The sequence below is a fragment of the Oratosquilla oratoria genome, chromosome 6 (assembly GCF_046742065.1).
Source record: "Oratosquilla oratoria isolate Oo_2021 chromosome 6, ASM4674206v1, whole genome shotgun sequence".
NCBI lineage: Eukaryota > Metazoa > Arthropoda > Malacostraca > Stomatopoda > Squillidae > Oratosquilla > Oratosquilla oratoria.
In genome coordinates this window covers 45,019-69,583 of record NC_134782.1, presented here as the reverse complement: position 1 = coordinate 69,583, position 24,565 = coordinate 45,019, and the positions used below count along the sequence as shown (strand labels likewise).

The 24,565-nt window shown below is 39.0% G+C and overlaps 2 protein-coding genes across 3 annotated transcripts in view; one reads left to right on the top strand and one right to left on the bottom strand.

The window, feature by feature from the left end:
• The window catches only part of LOC143026227 (leucine carboxyl methyltransferase 1), a 28,564-nt gene extending 15,953 nt beyond the window's left edge, over window positions 1-12,611 (top strand). Inside the window, exon 5 of the mRNA XM_076186252.1 lies at window positions 6,063-12,611. Within this exon, the coding sequence (XP_076042367.1) occupies window positions 6,063-6,258 (196 nt within the window). The 3' untranslated portion in view covers window positions 6,259-12,611. The remainder of the gene's footprint in view (window positions 1-6,062) is intronic.
• The window catches only part of Taf12 (TATA-box binding protein associated factor 12), a 15,885-nt gene continuing 3,928 nt past the window's right edge, over window positions 12,609-24,565 (bottom strand). For both annotated transcript variants that reach the window (XM_076186254.1, XM_076186253.1), the window contains exons 2-7: window positions 23,111-23,247; window positions 22,877-23,004; window positions 18,612-18,698; window positions 17,951-18,061; window positions 15,763-15,955; window positions 12,609-13,851 (exon numbers count right to left, since the gene is read on the bottom strand). In XM_076186254.1, the coding sequence (XP_076042369.1) occupies window positions 13,724-13,851; window positions 15,763-15,955; window positions 17,951-18,061; window positions 18,612-18,698; window positions 22,877-23,004; window positions 23,111-23,225 (762 nt within the window). In that variant the 5' untranslated portion in view covers window positions 23,226-23,247 and the 3' untranslated portion in view covers window positions 12,609-13,723. The remainder of the gene's footprint in view (window positions 13,852-15,762; window positions 15,956-17,950; window positions 18,062-18,611; window positions 18,699-22,876; window positions 23,005-23,110; window positions 23,248-24,565) is intronic.

The following is a 24,565-nucleotide window of genomic DNA, read 5'->3' as shown; positions in this document are numbered from 1 at the left end:
AAGAATAATGTGGTAAAATTTTAGGGAGTTAAGTGACATCCCTACAGACCAGTCATGCAACATTTTTTTTCTCTGATTAAATACAAATCTCCATTAAAAGAATACTGATCACTTTTAACTTTAGGATAAAGGAAGAAGAAAGGAGAGCAGATATAAAATGGGAGAGGAGTATGACAAAATTTTGTAAATAGTAAAAAGATCTCCCTAGTGAGAAATGTAGTAACATTTTTGTAAAACCCAACTAAGACCACAGTCAGAAAAAAGAAAGAGCTGAATATGAGAGTCTATATATTTCGACTGCTAACTGCAATCCTCTTCAGTAGTACATAGTGGGAGGAGGAGGCTATCTTTAAATAGCAACCTCGTACAAAAGAAAAGGAACTAGGGAAGGAGTAAATACCACTACCCTCACTCTCTGGTGACCTGAGGAGAGGATGATGTGAGGTTAGGTTAGGGGGAGGAGGAGGATACCTGTTAACAATTTGTTTGGTAATGAACAAATTGTTTAAAGGTATCCTCCCGCTCCCCCTGACCCAACCTCACATCATCCTCAGGTCACCAGAGAGTGAGGATAGTGGTATCTACTCCTTCCCTAGTTCCTTGTCTTTTGTAATAGGTTGCTATTTAAAGATAGCATCCTCCTCCCACTTTGTACTACTGAAGAGGATTGCAGTTAGTAGTTGAAATATATAGATTCTCATATTCAGCTCTTTCTTTTTTCTGACTGTGGTGTTAGTTGTAATAAAAAGATGTTTTGGCAAGAAGTTAAGAGAGAAAGGGGATGTGAGTCAGGCAGAAAAGAATAGGAAAAAGACATAGATGGACAGATGTTAATGGAAGAGGAGGTGGAAGGGGGAAGATGGGAGAGTATTTTAGAGAGCTGTTGAATGTGGAGGAGGATAGGGAGGGTTGTTGTTGTTGTTGTTATTTCCTAGACTGTCTGTCCGAGCAGTCCCGTCTCTCCAAGGAATGCCACAGCTGAAACTGGGTTTTCCCACAAATCCTTTATAGAGTGTATGTTGTGTTGTTTGTGTGCATGATTGTGTATAATGTACTCTTCCATTATGTGTTGTATGGTATGGTGTGAAGTGTTACATCCTGGGCAGCTGTTCACAATGCAGTCATCCAGCCTCTTCTGGTAGCTTAGAAGTGCTGAGTGGTGGCCACACCACAGTCTAGCCAGGTGGACTCTGACCTTTTGTGGGAGAGAGAATTCAGAAGGGTGGATATCAGGGGGTCTGGCATGCAGCAGTGTGTTGTCTTTCAGTGTGTTAATGGAGCGGTGAGTGATATGATTATGAATATGTTTCTGGAGGCTGGTATTTGGTGGTTGTGGAGGAAGAGAAGAGAGTATCTGTGTGTGATACAGGTCTTTGGGTGTTGTTTTAATGTTTCTTGGTGTGTGTGGGTGTTCTGCTATGTAGTGTAGCGGGTGTGATGTGTTTGTGGTGGCTGCGGCAAGTGTTTGTGTGCCTCTCATGTCGAGGTGGTCCTTGACTTTGAGGACTTTTGTTTCATGGTGTAAATGGTCTGTAGGTGTTGTATTTGTGCAGCCTGTAATTGTTTTTAGGGCTTTGTTTTGTATGATTTGAAGGGTGTTGTGGTGTGTCTCACTGAGATTAGGAGCCCATGCAGGACTCGCATAATTCATTACTGAGTGTATTCATTGTTTGTATATTGTTGTATTAGTTTCTTTGTTTTGTCCAAATGTTCCAGTGATTGACTTAAGTGCGTTAAGTCTAGGTGTGCATTTGTTGTTTAATGTATGTGATATGTTGTTTGAAAGACATGGATGTATCGTATGTTACACCAAGAATTTTCGGTGTGTTTGTGTGTGGTATTAGAGTGCTGTTGATGTAGAGATGAGGTATGTATTTGTGTTCTTTTGTCCAGTTGGTGAGAATTGTTAGGGAGGGTTTGATGGTAGCAATGGGAGGCACTAAGAAAATGATGGTAATGGAAGAGGAAAATGGGAGAGCAAAGATGTTCTTACCAACCTCATTGTGGGAGTTTGTAAAGAATGAGTTCCTTTTACGGGGTAGAAGCTCAAAGGAGGGAGAAATAGAGTATACTGGGGGTAACAGAGTAGAGTGGAGCATCAATGTAAAGCAATATGTCAGTGTAGGTCTAAATATCTCTTTGTGATATAGTGTCAGTGAAGGACAGAATATCACTTTAAGATGTAATGTCAATGAAAGTCAAAACATCACAATAGGCTGTAAAGTTAGTGGTGGAGAAAATATCATGGTATATTGTAATGTCAATGAAGGACAAAATATCACTTTAGGATGTGGTGCCAGTGAAGGACATATTTTCTATATAGGACAAGGCAGTAGTGGAGAACTAAATGTCAGTGACAGACAGAATGTCAGTGAACAAAAAGTGGCCAGTGTAGGACAATGACAGAGAGGGACAAAATGTCCATGAGAGACCAAATGTCCATGAGAGACCAAATGTCCATGAAGCACTGAATGTCAATGAATGACCAAATGTTGGTGTAGAGCAAGGTGTCAATAAAGAACAAAATGACAATGCTAGGCATGATGTAGAAAATCATAATGAGTTAGAAAGAAATAATCATAAGTTTCAAAAAGCCATGTATTTTAATGCTCATAGTATTAGGAACAAATTCCAAGAAATCCAGGCATATGTCAAAAGCAAAAAAGCTTCATATGATAGGAATAAACAAGACATGATTAAATGGTAAAGATTTTGAAACTGAATTTGATATTACAGAATTTAAACATACATATACAAAGGGCTTTTTCCCCCTTACAAGGGAAGTAGCCAAAGTCAAAGACATAAATCCACTCCCACCCATTTCATCCCCACATACTTCACTCCCATTCACCACCCACCCCTCCCTCCCTCTTAAACCACTTACTCTCTCCACTTCTAATTCTAACACAGGCTCTACTACTTTTGTGAAAACTCTTGACTGCTCTTAACAGCTTTTCTCCTATCCCATATATCTGCAATACCTTCCACAGTACCTTCCTGTCTACCCTGTTATAAGCCTTTTCCATATTCATTAAGGGCCAAAAAACATCTTTACCTTTTCCTAAAGCTTTCTCAAATATCTGCCTTACCACAAAAATCTGATCCACACAACCCCTACCTGTCCTAAACCCACACTGTTCCTCACCAATTACTCCCTCTGTTCCTTTCCTAATCCTCTCAATCAAAACCCTCCCATAAGCCTTCCCAATTACACTTAACAAACCGGTCCCTCTGAAACTACTACACTTACACTTGTCCCCCTTTCCCTTGTAAAGTGGAACTGTACAGGCATTCCTCCAGTCCTCAGGCACTCTATCTTCTTTTAAACAAACCTCACTGCACCTCCCTTTTTTAGACATTCTGCATGACACCTGCTCTCATCATCTTAACAACTGCCTTCAACTCATCTTTTCTTATTTCTCCTCCATTTTCCTCACTCATCACTGGTATTTTCTTAGTGCTTCCCACTGCAACTACCTTTCCCTTCCAATCCTCCTTCACATTTAGCAACTCCCTAAAATACTCTGGCCATCTTCCTCTTACTGCCATCTCTTCCATTATCATCTCTCCATCTGCACCTTTTACCTTTTCTTCTCTACTTGATTTTCCTCCTCTCCCTCTCTTAATTTCTTTCCAAAACATCTTTTTATTTTCAAAAATTTCTGTCATACTCTTAACCTATTTCATATCTGCTCTCCTCTTTGCCTCCTTTATCTTATGCTTTACTTCTCTTTTATTTTCTTTGTACCCCTCATATGATTCTCTCATCCTATTTTGTAACCAATCTGTGAATGCTTGCTTCTTCTCTTCTACAATCCTCTGCTTCCTTATCCCACCACTCACTACCCTTCCTACTATTTCTTCCCATCCTCCTTATTCCACACACCATATTTCCAAAACTTATGACTCCCTCGACATGGGGCAGAAACATGGAACATAAGAGAGGAAGAGAAAAGGAGTTTGAATGTGTTTGAGATGAGGTGTCTGAGAAGTATGATGAGGGTTACTAGGCTAGATAGAGTGAGAAATGAGGGGGTGAGGACAAGAACGGGGGTGGAAAGGGAGTTGGGCGATAGGGTTGATGAAAGAGTATTAGGATGGTTTGGACACATGGAAAGAATGAGTGAAGAAAGACTAGTAAAAGAGGTATGGAAGGCAGATGTGGAGGGAGTGAACATGAGGGGACGTCCTAGGATGAGGTGGATGGATGGGGTGAAGGGGGCTTTGGGGAAGAGGGGAATATCTGTTGAGGAAGGACAGGAGAGGACAGAAGACAGGGGTGAATGGAGAATGGTTGTATATGGATGATGTTGTGATGCATGAGGTGGAATGGGCAGGGGGATGGGGGGTGAGGTAGTATGTGTGAGCAAAATTTGACGCAGCCTGAAGGGATTTCTCCCTGTCTTCTCCTTTTATGCATGGGGGGTCGCCGATTTAATGAAGCGGCCTTGCTGTGGATGTGCTGTGTCTTGCGACACTGCTTCTGACCCAGGGCAGTGGACAAGGTGCAGGGATGACCTGTCATCCAGGAGGTGCTAAGATAAGAGGGAGGGTGGAGGGGTGTGGAGTGTATTCAGGGATGGAATGGGTGGGAATGATTTTATGCCTTTTCCTTTTTGGCTACCTCCCTTGTAAGGGGGAAAAAGCCTTGGTATATGTATGTATGTATGACTCCCTCGTTGAACCATCCCCTCTCCTACTTCTACTCTATCCTTCACTCCCTCCCAATCCTTGCTCACCTTGTTGTTGTACTCCTTTTCTTTCTCATTTAATCAGTTTACTCTAAGCACCTTCCTACCTTCTATCCTTTTCATCTTTCTCCACCTGTCTCCTACTGTCAACTTACTTTCCACCAAAAAATGATCTAATATTCCCCCACTCTCTCCCCTTAGAACATGTATATCTTTAACTCTTCCTACTATTCTCCTGGTTCACTATGCTGTCCATTAATGCCCTATCTACCATCCTTTCATTCACCACCTTCTCCCATGTGTACTTATGCTTGACTTTCTTCTTAAACACTATTTGCTATCCTCAGATCTCTTTCAAGACACATCTCCATCATCAACTCTCTACTACAATTTTTTCCTGGAACTCCACACTTCCCAACCACCCTGCCTATTGGTTCATTTCCTACCCTAGCATTGAGGTCTCCCAGTACCACTACATTGACATTTCTCCCTAAACCCTTTTTGTACTCATTTAAATCTATCCAAAAAGCCTCCCTTTCTTCTATATTCTTTTCACTACCAGGCCTATATGCACTTACAAAAATCCACATCTCCCTTTCCAGTTTCACCTTCATCCACATTCACCTTGAAGAAACCTCCTTCCACTCCACCACACATTTACCAATCTTTTCACTTACCAGTATAGTCACCCCTTCTTTCACTTGACCTCTCTCCACTCCTGAGACCACAGCTACACTCCCAAACTCAAACTCACCCCTCCCTTTCAACTTAGTTTCACTCAGTGCCAACACATCCATCTTTCTTCTCACTTACATACTGTGTATCTCTTCCCTTTTACTCTCATCTGTACCACATCCACACACATTAAAAGACCCAAACCTTAGGGTTCTGGTCGGAAAACTCTTCCTAGACCCTCCTATTTTTTTTTTTTTTTTTTTTTTTTTTTTTTAGAATATCCCCTTTGGACGTACAGGGAGAAAGATGCCTAATCCTATGCTCATCCCATATTTGTTGCCTTTTACAACTGAAGTGGGAACTCTCAGTGGTAGTATTCTTTTCCCCCACCATAGGGTTCAGTAAAATAAGAAAATTAGTATTCAGAGAAGCAGTACAGGACAGTAACAAGAGTCGGGGGACAGCATAATGGAGGGGTAGTCCCAGTATAATAAAGTATCATCATTTCTCTATGAATAGAGATTTCCTCTACCACAGACAAAATTATGTGTGACTCTGGTCCATAGGGGTGCCCCATATAGACCCTAAATAAATATACATAATAAAAGTAATAAGTATCATCTTTCATCATCTATACATAATATAAACAAGATAATTTAGAATTTTGCAGTTTATTTTATTTATCTTTTTTTTCAGATTTATTGCAGCTGGATGGAGTGGTGCTCAAGGGTGGGACATGTTGGAAGTCTGGAATCTACTCCCACCATTTGATGTATCAAGAGTAACTCAATTGGAGATGTTAGATGAGCATGAGCTTCTCAAACAACTTTTTTCACATTATGCTCTTGTTACAGCTTGGACTGATGAGAGATGGGAATCAATAGTTTTATAGATTCCAGGCTGGCATTGAAGAAACATTAAGATTATCTCCTCTTTAGAATGGAGACTGGCATTGTCAAAAGACAGGATGAAATAAAATCATCATAGATATGATGGAAGACTTTTATTATGTTCAAGGTTGGTGTTGGCAAGAGGTAGTGTTTTTTAGCTTGTGAATATTGATTAGAAGCAAGCTCTTTGTAGTTTCGTTAAAAAAATTGAGGTCCTCTTTGGGATATGATAGGATTTATATTTGTTTTTGACCATGTTTTGTACGAGAGGCGGGGGCAGGTCCCATGTTTTCGAGTTAGACGTTGATATGAATGAAATTTTTCATCCTATTACACAATACCCATTTAACTTGGTACTTGAATTTCTATTGAAGTGATGGCATTATGTACCTTTTACTATGGTCTCCTTTGTCATCATCCATTGTATTCTGTCCTTTATAGAAAGGAAATATTTGTCATTGGACTCTTTAATAGCCTGATTTACAGCAGGTCAGTATTGAATCAAAGCTGTTCATCTCATTTTCTTGATTTGGTAATGGAATATGAAAATGTATATAAATGTCTGGTTGGATCACATGTTGATATAACAAAACCTTTATTGCATCTATGAACTGTACTTTTTCTGATTGAATCCATTTTTATCTCAAATATATTTTCCATTATATGTGTACATGTGAGTTTTGGGTGGTGTAGGGTACTTATTGCTCTAAAGATATGCTTTAACTAAATTTGTTAATATTTCTAAAAAGGTGTTTGATAGGATATGTATAATTTTACTCAGCTAGAGTATTATATAGTCTATTTTGTAGAAGGAAAATATGTCGAAGTACAATATAACTTCAGTATATCATATTGATCTTAACTCACATGATCTTGATTGTAAGTGTTTCTAAACTGAATATATGAAATTCACAGACTAGAAAGGAGGGAAACATGTAAATAACTGCAGAAGTAGTAATTACTTAAGTCAACTATCCATGAAAACAGATGAGGGTAATTTTAAGTAGGTTAAGAGCTTGAAGGAAATGCTCTCTGATTTGAATGTTAGGTTATAAAGAATATTTTGGTTGACTTGAAACTGCAAGCCAACACAAGGAATCATAACAGACTTAGTTTTAAGTTTGCAGAACAGTAGTAGCTTAAAATCATATACATGGGAAACAGTGTGATTGAATATTAAGAATATGCAGCATATTAAGTAAGCACTTGATTGGCTACCTTCCTTGTAAGAAGGAAGAAGCATTTTAGTATTTGGTATATATATATATATATATATATATATATATATATATATATATATATATATATATATATATATATATATATATATATATATATATATATATATATATATATATATATGTATATATTTCTAAACAGAAATGTAGTAGCACATTTGTAAATGACACACAGGAAACCCACAGTCGGAGAAAATAAACATCGAATAAAGAAGAATCCTATATTTCGGCTATCAACTGTAGCCCTCTTCTGGAAAGTACTTTCCTGAAGAGGGCTACAGTTGATAACCGAAATATAGGATTCTTCTTTATTTTAAGTTTATTTTCTCCGACTGTGGGTTTCCTGTGTGTCATATATATATATATATATATATATGTATACATACACAGTATATTAAGTCATAAAAGGGGTTCACATTCATGTGTACCTATGTAGGGAAATGTGATTGACCTTCAGATTTGTACTTATATAGGAAAATGTGATTGATCCGAGTTTTACATACTTCTTCTAATCCCTTCAACATGTGACATTGTTGATAGGTTGTTTTGAATAAAATCAAGTAATTTCTTTCTGCTGTGGGACAGTCCTCTGAGTTGAAACTTAGTTAATCCTTTCAACACAGGGGACTGTTTTATAAGCAAAAAGATTCAAATCTTGGAAATACTAGAGAATTTTCTTCAGCTGAAGGGAAACTTTTGAACTTTGGGGTTTATGGCAGTTAGCATGAATCCTTGGGTGAGTGTATGAGTGTATGGGATTGACCCATCTACTTGTGCATGTATGAATGAAGAAGTTCACATGAAAAGGTTGGCCAAAATATATTTGGATACATGAAGTGTTAGCATTGGTAAATTTATCAACATTATATTTTAGGTAATGTTATAACTTGATGTAAATATCAAGAGATATTGTTAGAGATTGCATCCCCATCTGTATGGAGTATTGTTCCATGTGCATAGTGATGATTTGTATAATAACTTATCTTGTGCCTCTCGATATTGTGGTATAAGGATAATTCACCATACATCAATTAATCAATCCATAGTCTCCGATCTGTAAACATGGGTAACCAAGTGTGAAATAGTAGCCTATACTGGTAATATGCTGCATCTACTTTGCATATGTTCATCTTCCAAATGAGACACTTATAACTTAGCACTTTTCAGTACTATCTTGCAGAAGCCAGAAATCATACAGAACTATTTTCTGCCAAACATGTTATATAGATATCTACTGTTGTTGCTTGTAAATAGTCCGAAGTTCTACTAGAACAAATCAATTGTTTATTTTTCAAAAGCTTTCAACTAGTATGTCATTACTTGCAAAGCAAGGTGACTAGGTATGGGAGAATGACTGAGGATCTCCAGGCAGCTGCATATGCTATCACGGTATTTCTCTCATGATCTTTCCAAGTAGCACACTACCTTCCATGGGGTAAAGTTGCTAACCTTTAGCAAAACCTCCCTTCTAGTATGCCTCTTATGACATGCAAGGAATATGTGGGTGGTATTCTTATTGACCCCAACCTTAGTAGTCTCTGTGGTAGTAAACATCATGCTGATGGTTACAAAGGTTGGGGGGAAAATGCATGTTGAGAAGAAAGCCACGTACAGTTAAAATTTAAATGCTTAAACAATCTAGATGTGTGGTAACAATATTAAACCTAGTTTCCAACAAGGATATGTTACCTGCAAATCATCACAAGACATTGAATTATCCTCTATACAAATATACAAAAATTATACATGCACATATGTAAAGAATACATTATCTTTATTTTTACACGGTGGTACACTGATTATTGTGGAAACAAAACATGTGCAGCATAGCAAATGGTATACTGAAGTTGTTCTGTAGTTAGGGCCTAATGACGCAAGTTGATCAGGCTATTTCTCAGTGTTCTCTGATGACTGCTCAGTCAGTGCACGGTTTTGATGTCATTCTGAAATAAACTACTTGTATAATCAATATATTCTTTAACATAACATTTGATAAATTAGTCTTGTTTTGATTGGTCTGTGATGTATGTAAGATGTAGGACGAAAAAATAATATAATCAGGCCAGTGAGCACTTCATATATGATGAATTTATTAATATATGAACAATAATTTCAGTCCACTGGCCGCTGACAGCACAACTCATGAGTCCTTTAGATTTGACACATGTCTAATACCCTAAGTATGTTAAAGTCAACGAAAAAAATGCACACATTATGAAATTATGTTCTCACATTTCTAATCCATTTTCTTTCCAGTGATTAGGTTCCCATAGATGTCATGCAGTTACTCCAGCATGAATTATGGGTGGAGTATATGTTGCTATTGCATGAACTGCCAGCTTTTTAATCCCTATTGCTAATTGTTAATTTTTCAACTGTGACGGCACTATTTCTTTATTATGATTGACTAATAATGTCACTATTCACCAGTTGTGCAAAATTTTCAGTAATAATTTTTGCAGTGATGTAACTGAACTTTGAAAAGTACTTGTTACCAAACAAATGAGCAAACATTTTTCAGAAATGACTAAAATCTAATACGACTTTAATTTACATTAGAATACAGTGCCATGTATTTATAATGAATTAAGGGAAAGACCTTAATCTTTTCAGTCCACTGATACAGCTTATAGATTTTGTTCATACCAATATAGTTTTATTCAGTTTGGACTGCATTGAATAGAATTACTGTGATTAAGCTTTACAATTGCATTACATACTTTGAAGATGTTGCTCAGTACAATACAGATTTATTTATTAGCTGAGGGGCAACCTCTGTACTAAAGGAATTTAATTTACACATTCATCTAGACATTTGGTTCAAAATCAGGAGCAAAAATTTAAGCTTTGTAATGCATTCATAAACAAGAGTATAGTTTTTCATTAATTCTGTTAATGGAGAATTTCGAAAATAATGAAAGTATGTTTTCGAAGGAAGTTAAAAGAGTGAGGAGGTGAAATGGGTAGAAAAGGTAAAGGGCGGTAGTGGACAAAAGCTAATGGAAGTGAAGGTAGTACGGGGAAGAGTATTTTGGTGAGCAATTGAATGTAGAGGAAGATAGGGGGGTTGATTGTGGCAGTGGGCAATATTAGGAAAATTATTATGGTGATTGAGGAAAATTATAAGACTAATCCAAAGAGCATGGGTTAGATGGATGTCATTTAGTGTCTGACAAAAAGAGGAATAGTTGTCGTGGAATAGCTAGTGAGACTGTTTAATGTATACCTACATACATACGTATACCAAGGCTTTTTCCCCCTTACAAGGGAGGTAGCCAAAAAGGAAAAGGCATAAAATCATTCACACCCATTCCATCCCTGAATACACTCCACACCCCTCCACCCTCCCTTTTATCTTAGCACCTCCCGGATGACGGGTCATCCCTGCACCTTGTCCACTGCCCTGGGTCAGAAGCAGTGTCGCAAGACACAGCAAGGCCGCTTCATTAAATCGGTGACCCCCCTCTCTGCCCTCCCATGCATAAAAGGAGAAGATGGGGAGAAATTCCTTCGAGCTGCATCAAATTTTGCTCATTCCACCTCATCATCTATACACAACCATTCTCCATTCACCCCTGTCTTCTGTCCTCTCCTGTCCTTCCTCAACAGACATTCCCCTCTTCCCTAAAGCCCCCTTCACCCCATCCTAGGATGTCCCCTCATGTTCACTCCCTCCTAAGGGAGGGAAATGTTCCACTGGACTGGTGTGTATGTAGTTCCACTATACCAAGGAAGAGGATACAGATATGTTTTAAAAAGATCAATCTTTTAAGTGTAGTTGGTAAGGATAGAGTTTTGATAAGAGGATTGGGAGGGAGTAATTAGGGAAGAGCAATGTGTGACAAGGAAAGAAAGTTGCATAGATAAAAAAAAATTAAGATATGTTTGAATATTTTGGCAAAAGGTAAGAATATATATTTTTTTACTTTAATGGATTTGGATAATTATAGGGTCAACAAAGGAGCATTATGGGATGTGTTGCAGATGTATGGGAGAGTTGGGAATGGAGGGTGAGTGGTTTGAGAGGAAAGTGGGACTGCCAGAGGTATTGTTACCATGATTATTCAGTGTGTATATGGATTAAGTAGTATGGGAGGTAAATGTAAGGGTGGTAGGCAAGGGTTTGGTACTAGTGAGAAAGGAAAGAAGTGGAGGGTGAGCAAGTCGTTGTTTGCAAATGACACTGCACTTGTAGCTGGGTCAGAAGACAACTAGAGCAGTTAGTAGGAGTTTGAAAGGGTATGTGAGAAAATAGATAGAAGTAGATGTGGGCAAGAGGTAATGTGAGATACAAAGGATGTGGGTGACAATGGGTTAGAGATGAAGAAGGTAAGAAGGTGGAGGAAATGGGGAGCTCCAAGTATTTTGAATCACATGTAGTAGGAAATGGATTGCATTATTGAATTTAGATTTTTACTCATGATTTTGTTTCAACTGTCTACAGTTGCAATACATTGAAAATGTGAATTAAATTCCTTCAATCCAGAGGTTGCTCCATAGCTATGGCATATGCATAGCTCCATAGATTTGTATTGTAATACTTTCTCACAATCACAACACAGGTACATCATCATTGTCAATGTTACAACTTGAATCACGTTTCCCAATTTCTTTGTTCTACACCATAAATGAACACTCGATTCCTCACAAAAGGATTGTCTGTATTGAGGAATCATACACATGATTAGATTCACTCATAAATTATGGTCAGCCATATTAAATCAACACGTTAATATGAAGAAATGTTAACTGTGCATAGTTTGTATGTCATGTTTGCCAGTCCAGTCTTTTTAATTGGTCTCATTAATACTGGCAGCTCTTCTGCTCTCTATATACAAGTTTATTTCTTTGAGATATATGAGCAAGGAGGAGGAGAATGGCTTTATGAAAGTGTCAAAAAATGTACCTATAATTATTTGTTTTATTTAGCCAGTTGTTTATCACAATTCTATAGATATATTACATGTCGCTTGTTTAAGTTTATGGTGTCACTCTATGGAGTTTTAGGATCATTTTTGGTGTCTAGTATCCATTTTTATATTACATTTTGTCACTTTTCAGATATTTTGTATAATTTTGTTAATTGTTGTAGGAATAGAAATTAAACCCACTGCTAGTTAGCAAATGTATATTAATTCTGCATCAAAACTGCTACATACTATATATAGAATTTTCACATTTTGAACAAAGTTAAACTAAAGTATGACAAATGATTATACAAATTCTGAACCCCCTAAAATGGTTAAATAAATAATTAACCCTATAACCTTAAAGTGTAGGATAGGGACCAACATCAGGTTCCTGCAAGATGGACATCTGAAAGAATATTCTCCCTACCACCTACTTTCAAAACCTGTCAATACCCTCACCTCCATCCGGAGGTGCAACCCCAAGGTGCTGACATTCGGTCTCTGGACTGAGCCCAAGATCTCACTGTGAGCTTCAGCTGCATTTCCTCCCTTTCAAACGAAGAGAGCCGACAGCTGGCAATGCTCCCTTCCTCCTACTACAATTAGCTGGTGACAGAAAGTTCTACACTAATACAACATAGACAATGGTCCAAAATCTCTTCATGAAGAGATATGGGAAGGCCCAAGGACCGTTCCCAGCCACTATGGGGGTGCAGGTTTCCAGTCAGTGACATTCGAGGCATCAATTATTGATAAATGTGGGATATGATTGATGTTTTCATGGCCAAGGAAATTTGAATTCTGATTAATGAACTTAGAAGTATCTTCATATTTTACAATCATTCCAAGACATCCTCAATTCTCAACCATCAAAATCATTTTTCGATTAATCCCCATTCAGGCCTATGAGTAAGTTAAACTAATAATGGCATTATACCCAAATACTCACTTACATATTATCAGTTGCACCTGTCTTTTTAAACATGATAATTTTCCAACAATAATATGCAGATTAGTACCACAATATCTTGATAAATGAAAAACAGTGTTACACACTTCAATATTTCCCAACGTTAATTTTTATTATTATTTATTTTTATTAAACTTTCCAAAGTAATTCATTACGACACATTTGTCAGTCAGGGCACAGCACAGTCAGAATTCTTGCCTAATTCCACAAGTAGCAAAAATAATTTCGTACTAGCAAAACCACTATCAAACCCAAAGGCCTCAAGAAAAAGACAGCATTAAACTGCAGAGGAGTGGAAGTAGGAAAGGGATGGTAACAGAAGTACATAACTTTCTAATGGAAGAAAAACTCAATATTTCTTGATGGCTTTACGAATGAGCGCTAATCTCTGTTTGTGTGCTTCTGTTGTTGGTGCCCGTTTATAAGGTCGCAATTCCTCGGTTCCAAAACCAGGGATCCACATGTGCCATGTTCGTTCTGTAAAAGACATTGATTATATGTAAATGTTATCACTGCTTCAAGTGTCTGAAACTTTATGAACATAATTATAAATGGGAGTCAGGGTCTTACAATGATGATAAAAATCTACTCTGTACATCAACGAAAATAAAGATCACACAAAACAACTCTATTATAAACTTAGTGCTCTTAAGGATAATGAACCATACATATAGTTAACCTTTTCATTACTACTCATGATTTGTATAGTTATTCTGGCTGCCAGCAAATGGTTTGATTCAGCCAAGTGAAACTACCTGTGTAGTTATACCTAGAACCCTTTCACTGTTCTTAACAATTTCTACATTTGTTCTTCCCACCACCAGGCAGTTTTACTTAACCAAGTAATGGGTGGAAGTGGATTTATGCCTTTGATTTTGGCTACCTCCCTTGTACATACATCATACATATACCAAGGCTTTTTTCCCCCTTACTAGGGAGGTAGCCAAAAAGGAAAAGGCATAAAATCATTCCCACCCATTCCATCCCCAAAAACACTCCACACCCCTCCAATCTTAGCACCTCCTAGATGATGGGTCATCCCTGCATCCTGTCCACTGCCCTGGGTCAGAAGCAGTGGGGGAAAAAGCCCTTGGTATACATATGTATGTAAGAATTGGTGATTGTGGCTGGTTTCAGAGGCCTGAAGGTTTGAAAGGGAGGACTGGATCAACAGAATACTGGCTGATTGGAGTATGTTTGGGAGAGGGGAGGGCAGGCCAACTTGTGGTGGTCCAATCATGTCTTATGAGAATATACAATGCTGGGAGTGAGAACAAGGATAAGGTAAGTGGCTAGTGTGAATGAAGCTATGAAGGCTCGTGGCCTGGGTGCTGAACAAACAAAAATGTGGGTAAGCCACAGTCAACTTAGACAACAACCTATTCCATGGAAAGGATGGACTATGGATGAATAAGAAGTTTTGGAGATGAAACATGGCACAAAATTTTCAATGTTTAAAACAGGAAGGTGTAGTAAAACAAATTGGTGAGATACTAGTGAAAGTGATGAAGACTTCTCTTTGCAATGGCTATCTCATCTTGCAGATAATGGTCTGTATCTACACAATGACACAAAATATGTCATACACCCGTAAAACATAGACAACAATCCATGAGAGGGCACTGGGACCATTACTAACCACTGTGGGGCTATAGTTTTGTGGTCAGTAACATACATACATATATCATGGGCTTCTTCCCTCTTACAAGGGAGGTAGTCAAAGGCATAAATCCAATCCCACCCATTTCATCCCCACATATTCCCACCCTTCATCCTTTTAACTTAGCCCCTTATGAATGAAAAATCATCCCTGTTCCTTGCCCAGTACTTGGGTCAGAGGCAATAGAGCAAGGCACATCACCATGGTATGGCCCAAGAGCCAAAGCTGGTTTACCTCCATCATTTCAATAGAGTGTGACCTCCCCCTCATCCACTCAAAACTACACAACAGAAATCCCTTCAAGCAACATAATATATCATCCATTCACAATCAATCTCCACTCACACCCACCTCTTGACCTCTCCTTTCCCTGTTCTGCAGACATTCCCCTTATACCCATGGCCCCCTTCACTCCACCTACCTCTGCTTTCCACAGTCCTTTTTGCTGATCTTTATTTCACTCGTTCTTTCCATATGCCCAAACTATCCAAGTAAAACTCAAGCCACAATTATCATCTACAACACATGAATTGTAACAACTTGTTGATAAAGATATTTCAAACCAATCACATTACTACTTACCCTATACAGTAAAACAATAGAAAGTGGTCATCAATATCACTTGTTACCCTACACATTCCAGTCCACAACACGAAGTCCACTAGGCCACGTATGCAATTAAATGTCACTCTTACATTATCTACAAAGCACAACATGCAGTGTCTTACCAAGATATAGCTGTATATCTTTTACATCCAAAGTGCGTCCCCCTCTGTGCTTGGCCAGACGACATGCTGCATCAACTGTTGACTCAATGAAGTCATCTGCTATACAAAATAGCATTTCTTCTACATCATCATCAAGCTGTTCATTTGGATCTACTTCCCGTACCAACTCGTTGATTCTCTGCTTTGTTAATACCTGTGAATCATGAAACCAAAATGAATAATACTTACAACTCAATTATAAACATACAGCACTCTCTAACTTTCCTAAAACCACATGGTTCCTTTCCTAATCCTCTTAATTAACACCCTACCATATTCCTCTGCAACTATGCTCAACAACCTACATATATCAAAAGCTTTTCCCCCCTCACAAGGGAGGTAGCCAAAACACAAAGGCATAAAAACCACTCCCATCCATTTCATCCCCAACACACTCCCCTCCCCTCCACCCCCTTATCTTGGCACCTCCTGGATGACAGGTCATCCCTGTATCTTGCCCATTGCCCTGGGTCAGAAGCAGGTCAACAACCCTCTAAAACTAAGACAATCATATTTGTCTTTTCCTTTGTAAAATGAGACTATACATACATTCCTCTCTCTTAGGTACACATTAAACAACCTCACTAGCCAACCTACTACAATAATTCCTTCCTTTGTTACACTCCACATGACATCCATCCAACCAAGGTGCTTTACCAGCTTTCAATGCCTTTTGTACCTCATCTCTCCCTATATCCCTGTTATTTTCTTAGATCCTTCCACTGCTACAATCCCTCCCTAACCTCTTCCATATTCAACAATTCTCTAAAATACTTTACCCATTTTCCACTTACTGCCTTCAATTTTATCCACATCTGTCCTTCTGCACACTTTAACTTTTTCACTCTACTTGACTCAACCTCCTTATCCTTTTTGCTACATTCCAAAACATCTTCTTACTATTTTCAACATTCTTAGTCAAACTTTTACGCCATTCACCACCCAAAATAATGAAATTCCACTGGGTGGCATGGCAAACGAGAATAAATTTACTATACATCACTGCATCATACCAACTGCTTCATTTCAACAGCCTTGTGATATTTATTTTTCTTTTTAGCACATACTGGAGGAAGTGGATAGCTTTAGATACTTGGGTGCGAATGTGGCAAGAAAGGGAGGAGTGGAGTTGGAGATAGAATGTAGGTTGAGAGAAGCAAGTAAATGCCTTGGAGGATTAAAAAGTATAATAAGAAATAGACATTTGGGGATGGATGCTAAGAGGAGATTGTATGAAGGAGTGACTGTGCCAACAGCACTGTATGGGACAGAAACATGGAATACAAGATATAGTTTAAATGTGTTTGAGATGAAATGCCTGAGAAGTATGGTAGGGGTTATTAGGCTGGATAGAGTGAGGAGGAGAGCAGGGGTGGAAAGGGAGTTAGGAGATAGGGTTGATGAAAGAGTATTGGGATGGTTTGGGCACATGGAAAGAATGAGTGAAGAAAGATTGGTAAAAGAGCCGTGGAAGGCAGAGGTGGAAAGACTGAACATGAGGGGGCAACCAAGGATGAGATGACTGGATGGGGTAAAAGAGGCACTGGGAATGAGGGGAATGTCTGTTGAGGATGGGAGAAGACAGAAGATAGGGATAAGTGAAGAATGGTTGTGTATAGATGATGCTGTGATGCATGGAAGGGAGTGGGTAGGGGATGGGGGGTGAGGGAGTATGTGTGAATGATATTTTGACATAGCCCGAAGGGATTTCTCCTCATCTTCTATTTTTATGCATGAGGGGATGGAGAGGGGGGTTTCCCAATTAAGTGAAGTGACCTTGCAGTGGATGTGCTGTGTCTTGCTGGTTTGCTTCTGACCAAGGGCAGTGGGCAACATGCAGGGATGACCCGTCATCCAGGAGGAGCCAGGAAAAGTGGGAGGGAGAGAGGGGTGGTGAATGGGAGTGGATTATGTGGGGATAAAATGGATAGGAGTGGATTTATGTCTTTGATTTTGAATACCTCCCTTCAAAGGGGGAAGAAGATGTTGGTATATGTATTTGTACATACTACCCAGTGCTGATTATCCAGACCCATTGGTTGGAATTTTTTGCTGCCTAGTCCTCTATTTCAGGCCATGAGCAGTTAACAGATTAGGAACTCTACTCTTCTTGACCCAGTAACACAACTGGTTACAAAGATGCACTGACCGGTGTCCACGACTCAGAGGTGCTGGCGGAGGCATTGGGTGCTGGGACTGCCTGGTTCTGTACAACTTGCTTCACTTGTGTTGCTGGCTGCAAGTTACCAACAACAGCATTCTGAAAATGAAGAGTTTGCCATGTCAGTTCTTTTACTTGTAAGGTTTCCATTCTGCACCCTTCAGATACAGCTTTCATATTATTATAACAGCAATAGTTAAAAAAATAATAATACATATACTTGACTATGACTTTTTGTTGGAGAAACATACAGAGAGCAGGACCCCTAGGTCCATGAGAAACATGGTGGAAGAGCCCCCGACTCCCACCATTACAAGAGGATCCAGAAAAGGTAGTCATAGAATTGATAAAGGATAGCTTTGAAGCAACATCATAAAGGAGGATAAGCTGTCCTAAAAAAGTAGTATTATTCCTCTGAGTAGAGATTTTAATTAACAAGAAAAATCATGTGTAGGTCCAGTCCCTAAAACATTGGCTTCATGTTAAAACAGTCACTATTGAAATGAAGGTGTAAGTGACAAGATATGCATAAGTGGAGAATGGATGACAAATTGACATGGCTAGATTAAAACATAATCTTTGGTATGGTAATGGTTAATATACAGCTAATAGAAATACTGCTGGAATGCAACCAAACGTGTACACTTACCTGATGGTTGACTGTTTGAATCTGCTGTTGTCCCTGAACAACATGCTGCACCCCTTGTACATTCTGCACCTGCTGACCCGTGACAACCTGAAAGTAAAACCAGACCCACATTAACATAACAAAGACAATACTTTATTTTTATTACTAAGGGAGGGTCTGAGGACTAATGCTGGCAATTGTGAAACTGCAGGTTTCCAGTGAACTTCCCAACAAGAGATCTGGCAGATAGGGTTAACTAGAGGATGCTGAGATTGTTAGGGTATATGGAAAGAATGAGTAAAGGAAGACTGGGAAAGAGCATTAAAAGCAGAAGTGGATGGAGTGAACTTGAAGGGAAGACCAAGAGTGAGATGAATGAGCAGGGTGAAGGGGGTGGTGGATACAAGAGGAATGTCTGTTGTGTAAGGAAGAGAGTAAAAAAGAAAGGAGTGAATGGAGAGTGGTTGTAAATGAATGAGGAAATGATGTAGCCTCAAGGCATGTTATTGTCTGCTCTGTATATTTTTCAAACTGATGAGGATAGGGATGTCACAATATAATGAACCAGTGGGGTAACCTAGCTTTGGCTGCTACTGTGGAAGTGTTGTGTCTTACAGCATTGCCTCTTACCCAACCATTGTAGCAAGGACAGATGCAATGTAGTCTCCTTGATTATATGGGAGATGTATATAAAAAGACAGGGTTTATAGTCCCTTTACCCCATTTAACCTAAACAAATGGTCCTGGTATGACAGAGTCCACCTGGCCAGATTACGATGCAGCCACCATCCAGCCCTTCTATACCTGAAGAGGCTGGATGACAGCATTGCAGACAACTGCCCAGAATGTAATACTTCACCCTATATTATATAATACTTTATGGAAGACTGCACTGTACACAATCACATACACCAACAATACAATATACATTCTATAAAGGATTTGTGGGAAAACCCCATTTCCAGCAGTGGTGTTCCTCAGTGAGAGAGGACTGCTCAGCCAGACAGGCTAGTGAATGGCAACAACAAGCTAAACAAATAAATAAATACTGTAACACATGTCCATGATTTAATAATCAATTTGAGAATTACCAAAGCAATACAACTATCAAAGCAGCCTAATGTATCTTGTCTAACTGGAATACAAGGTCTATTCCTGGCTTGTTTTTTTTTTCAGTTTCATAAAGGTAAAGCATACTGACAGGCTTTAATTTTAAAATTAAACACAACTGGCAACATGATCAGCCCTGAAATAACATTCTGGAATATCACTTTAAAATAAATCAAGAACTACATCATCCATGCAGTGCTTGACAAAAGCACTGTCCCCCCGGGGTGAGGCAGACAGTACTTTTGTCAAATCTGGAAAGGCCCATACAAGTGGCATGGCTTCATGCCAAAAGTTCTATACACCTACAGCAAGCAGGGAAGGGGGAGAACTTATCAGCGAGCCAAGAATTAATCACATAAGTCATTGTCTTGTCGGTGAAGTGGGAGGTTGTGTGCCATGATCCCTCCATCCAGGGTCCCCTCTCAAACCCAACTATGACATCTTCCAAGCCACCCTGTGTTACCAATATAAGCAATACTAATGATCTGAATGCAGAAACCATAGCTCAGATAGTTGCCCTCAAGAAATCTGGCCAGCAAACAAAGGAAACTGCCTCTGCTTGAGAATCAGAAGAGGCTTCTACATCAGGCAGTGGCTCATGTACCCCAATTCAGCAATACAGCAGCTGAAGGTTCTCACTGAACACTCTAAACAGTCCTGGGTTCTTTCCCTTCACTTGTCTGGCTACCACATGTTGATTAAACTCTAGTTCATGTTTTACAATAATTCTAGCCCGATCCCCAGTCTTTTAGGCCTCCCAGACCTCTTAGCAATGGTAGAATTCTGGCTGCCTACCTCGCAGGTAAATCTGGCAACCCAGCAGCTGATGGCACAAGTACATGTGCCAACCTGTTTGACAATTTCTTTTGTTTCCTGGCCAGATTTCTGCACTTGGATACTTAGTAATGCTCATATGGGTAAAACAGGGTGGCTCAGAGGATGTCGAGGTTGGGTTTGAGAGAGGGCCCTGGATGGAGGGGTCACATCATATACAGGGGTCCCTCAAATAACGCGGGGGTTAGGTTCCTGAAATTACCGCGTATGACCAAATCTGAGTATGCTGACTTTCCACATTAAATACCGAGAACCGTATGTATGTGTATGTGTACGTGTGTGTGTATGTGTGCGCGTGTGTATGTGGCATTTGTGGCGTATGTACGTGTTTGTGCGTATATGCATATGTGTATGTGGCGTATATACATGTGTGTGTATGTGGCGTATACACATTGTGTGTGTGTGTGGTGTATGTATATGTGTGTGTGTGGTGTATGTATATGTGTGTGTATGTGGGGTATGTATGTGTGTGTGGCATGTGTGTGCATGTGCGTGCGTGTATGCATCTGTGTTAACATGTACAAGTAAGCATGTATGTGTGTGCATGTGCGTGCGTGTATGCATCTGTGTTAACATGTACAAGTAAGCATGTATGTGTGTGTGTGTTTGTGTTCATATTTGTATGTACACGCACGCGCATTCACAACATACACTGGTTGTCTAACACGTGTCTACACGTAAGCGTGTACAGGTAGTCGTCGACTTACGACCGAGTCCGGTTCCGACAGACAGGTCGTAAGTCGATCTGGACGCAAGTCGGTCTATATATATATATACAGTATATATTACCCTTTATATAATATATATATATATTGTATATTTAGCATACTGAAATAATCTTAGCATCTTTGAACTATGTTGTATAGTATTTTTAACCTTTTTATAATTTCATCTGATTTTCTTTGGGAAACGTAGCCTAGGCCTAAGCATATTGAATAAAATCCTATCATCTTTGACCTATGATATTTAATACCGTATTTGTTAACATTTGTATACTTTACCATCAGACTTTCTTTAGGAAACGTATGCATACTGAATAAAATCTTATTATCTTTGAGCTACGTTGTTTAGTATTCATTAACTTTTTATCATTTTCGTTAGGAAACGTAGCCTAGGCCTACGCATACTGAATAAAGTCCTGTCATCTTTGACCTACAAATCCTTTTTTGTTGGTTACATTAAAATCATTGTAAAGCAAAATTAGGAAAAAAATATTTTGAAACACATTCTTTTCGTTTACGTACTGTACCGAAAATATTGTTATCGACAACAGACTAGGCATAAACAAAGTTTACTGTTACATTTTATTAATTGCAAAACATAAAAATACAAAATGCTGTACCGAACATTTTGTCATCGACAACAGACTAGGCATAAAAAATACTGTTACATTTTATTAATTGCAAAACATAAAAATACAAAATGTAAGGCAAAATTAGGATTCTTTTTATTTCAACAAAACACATTCTTTCGTTTAAGTACTGTACCGAACATATTGTAATCGACAACAAACTAGCCTAGGCATAAAAAGTTTGTTATATTTTATTAATTGCAAAACATACAAATATACAAAATGCAATGCAAAACTAGGAAAAATTTTACTTCAAACAAACAAAATGAAAGAATATTTAGCTGGCTGGGATGCTGACGCTGCCGGCAGCCTGCCAAAACTATTGTACTCGCGTCTCGCAGTGTGCGGAGTAATGTACTGCACTGCCAGGCATATCATTGCAATTCTATTACTCTATTGAATGTTAGATATTATTGCACCATCTCGTGGTCGTAAAGTCGATCAGTCGTAAGTCGATGACTACCTGTATATGTTTTTGATCTCCCAAACCACCACCGCCAGTAACAAGAACCTCATAAGAGAAATTAAGACACAACAAGCACAGTCATTATCAGACTTATTAGTTGTGTTCCAAACGAAAGAAACATTACACTTCAACAGGTTAGGGCAGTAAAATTGTTTGCGATGTTGCCGCGTGTGTGCGTGTGCGTGCCCGACTTGGCGTGAATTTTAAAACGGTTCTCTACATTTGAGATGGTTTTGAAATAAAATCCGTGTATGATTGAATCCATGTTATTCGAATCCGCGTTATTTGAGGGACCCCTGTAACCTCCTTCCTTCCTCACCAATGAGACAATGACTGTGATGTGATTAATTCTTGGCTCACTGATAAGCTCTGTCCCTTCCCTGCTCACTGTAGGCAGACAGAATTTTTGGCACGAAAACATGCCACTTGTATGGGTTTTTCCAGATTTGACAAAACCACAGTCCACCTCACCCCGGACAGACCGTACTTTTGTATATTCTGTATATTCATAAAAGTATTACCCACCTGTCCTGGCTGAAGAGTTGTAACTTGACTACCCACTGACTGTACAGGATGTACAACTGATCCTTGTATTGTCTGCCCAGTAGTTACAACTGTCTGCCCAGATACTAGCTGGGTCATAAGTTGTTGACCTATGACAATAAAATAAAAATTATAAGTATGAAATAAGATAATTTTTTAAAATATTCTATGAGAGGGTAAATATTAACAATTGCAACCTAATGTCAATTTGCATACCTGCACTGTTAACAACTTGTGCAGCGGTTACAACTTGACCTTGTACAATCTGTCCTTGTACAACTTGACCCTGCACCACCTGACCTTGCACCACCTGCTGCACGGGTTGTGACATCTTCAATAAGAGCAAATCAGATCTGGAAAGACACATGTATATATATATAAAATGTAATAAAGCAGGTGTCAACCATTCCAGTACAAATGTCCTGATAACCCAATAATAATTCTGTTTCCCACTTGTAACCAATAAATTCATTGTTTTCTCTGTTATCAATCAATCCATTGCCCAAGGTCCTATACGAAACCCACAGGTGCCAGGTAACCTGCAATAGCCATCAGATTGGCCCAAAGTCACTCAAGGAAGAGGAATTATTTTGTCTAGGCAAGGCTGGGCAGAGTATTTTAGGGAGTTGCTAAATGTGAAGGAGGATAGCGAGGGAAAGGTTGTTGCAGTGGGAAGTGCTAAAAAAAATAATAGTGATGAGTGAGGAAAATGGAGGAGAAATAAGGAAAGATGAAGTGAAGGCAGTTGTTATATATAAAAAAAAGAGGTGATTCAATGTTTGTTTAAAAGAGGGTAGAGTGTCAGAGGACTGGAGGAATGCCAGTATAGTTCCACTTTACAAGGGAAAAGGGGACAAGTGTGTGTGTGTGTGTAGTTTCGGAGGGACCAGTTTGTTAAGTGTAGGTGGGAAGGCTTATGGGAGGGTCTTGATTGAGAGGATTAGGAGAGGAACAGAGGGAGTAATTGAGGACAGGTTGGGGTTGTGTGGATCAGATTTTTGTGGTAAGACAGATATGTGAGAAAGCTTTAGGAAAACATAAAGATGGGCCTTTATGGATTTGAAAAAGGCTTAAGACAGGGTAGACATGATGGCACTGTGGGTGGTATTGCAGATATATGGGATAGGAGGAAAGTTTTTAAAAGCAGCCAAGAGTTTTTACAAGAATAGTAGAGCTTGTGTTAAAATCAGAAATGGAGAGAGCGGTTTGAGGTAAAAGTGGGACTTCGTCAGGGATGTGTTATGTTGCCTTGGCTGTTCAGTTTATACATGGATGGGGTGGTATGAGAGATAAATGCAAGGGTAATACATCAGGGATTGGAAAGAAAATGGAGAAAAGTGGGAGATAAGCCAGTTGTTGTTTGCTGACAACACTGCACTTGTAGCAGGATCAGAGGAAGGATTGAGGAGGTTAGTGACAGAGTTTGAGAAGGTGTGCAAAAGAAGGAAGTTAAAGGTAAATGTGGGTAAAATAAGGTGATGAGAAGTACAAGGGGAGGAAGTGGCAGCAGACTGGAAGTGAGTATTAAGGGAGAAAGACTGGAAGTGGATAGTTTTAGATACTTGGGTGCAAATGTGGCAGGAGAGGGAGGAGTGGAGGTAGAATGGAGATTGAGAGAAGCAAGTAAATGCCTTGGGGGGATTAAAAAGTGTAATGAGAAATAGATATTTG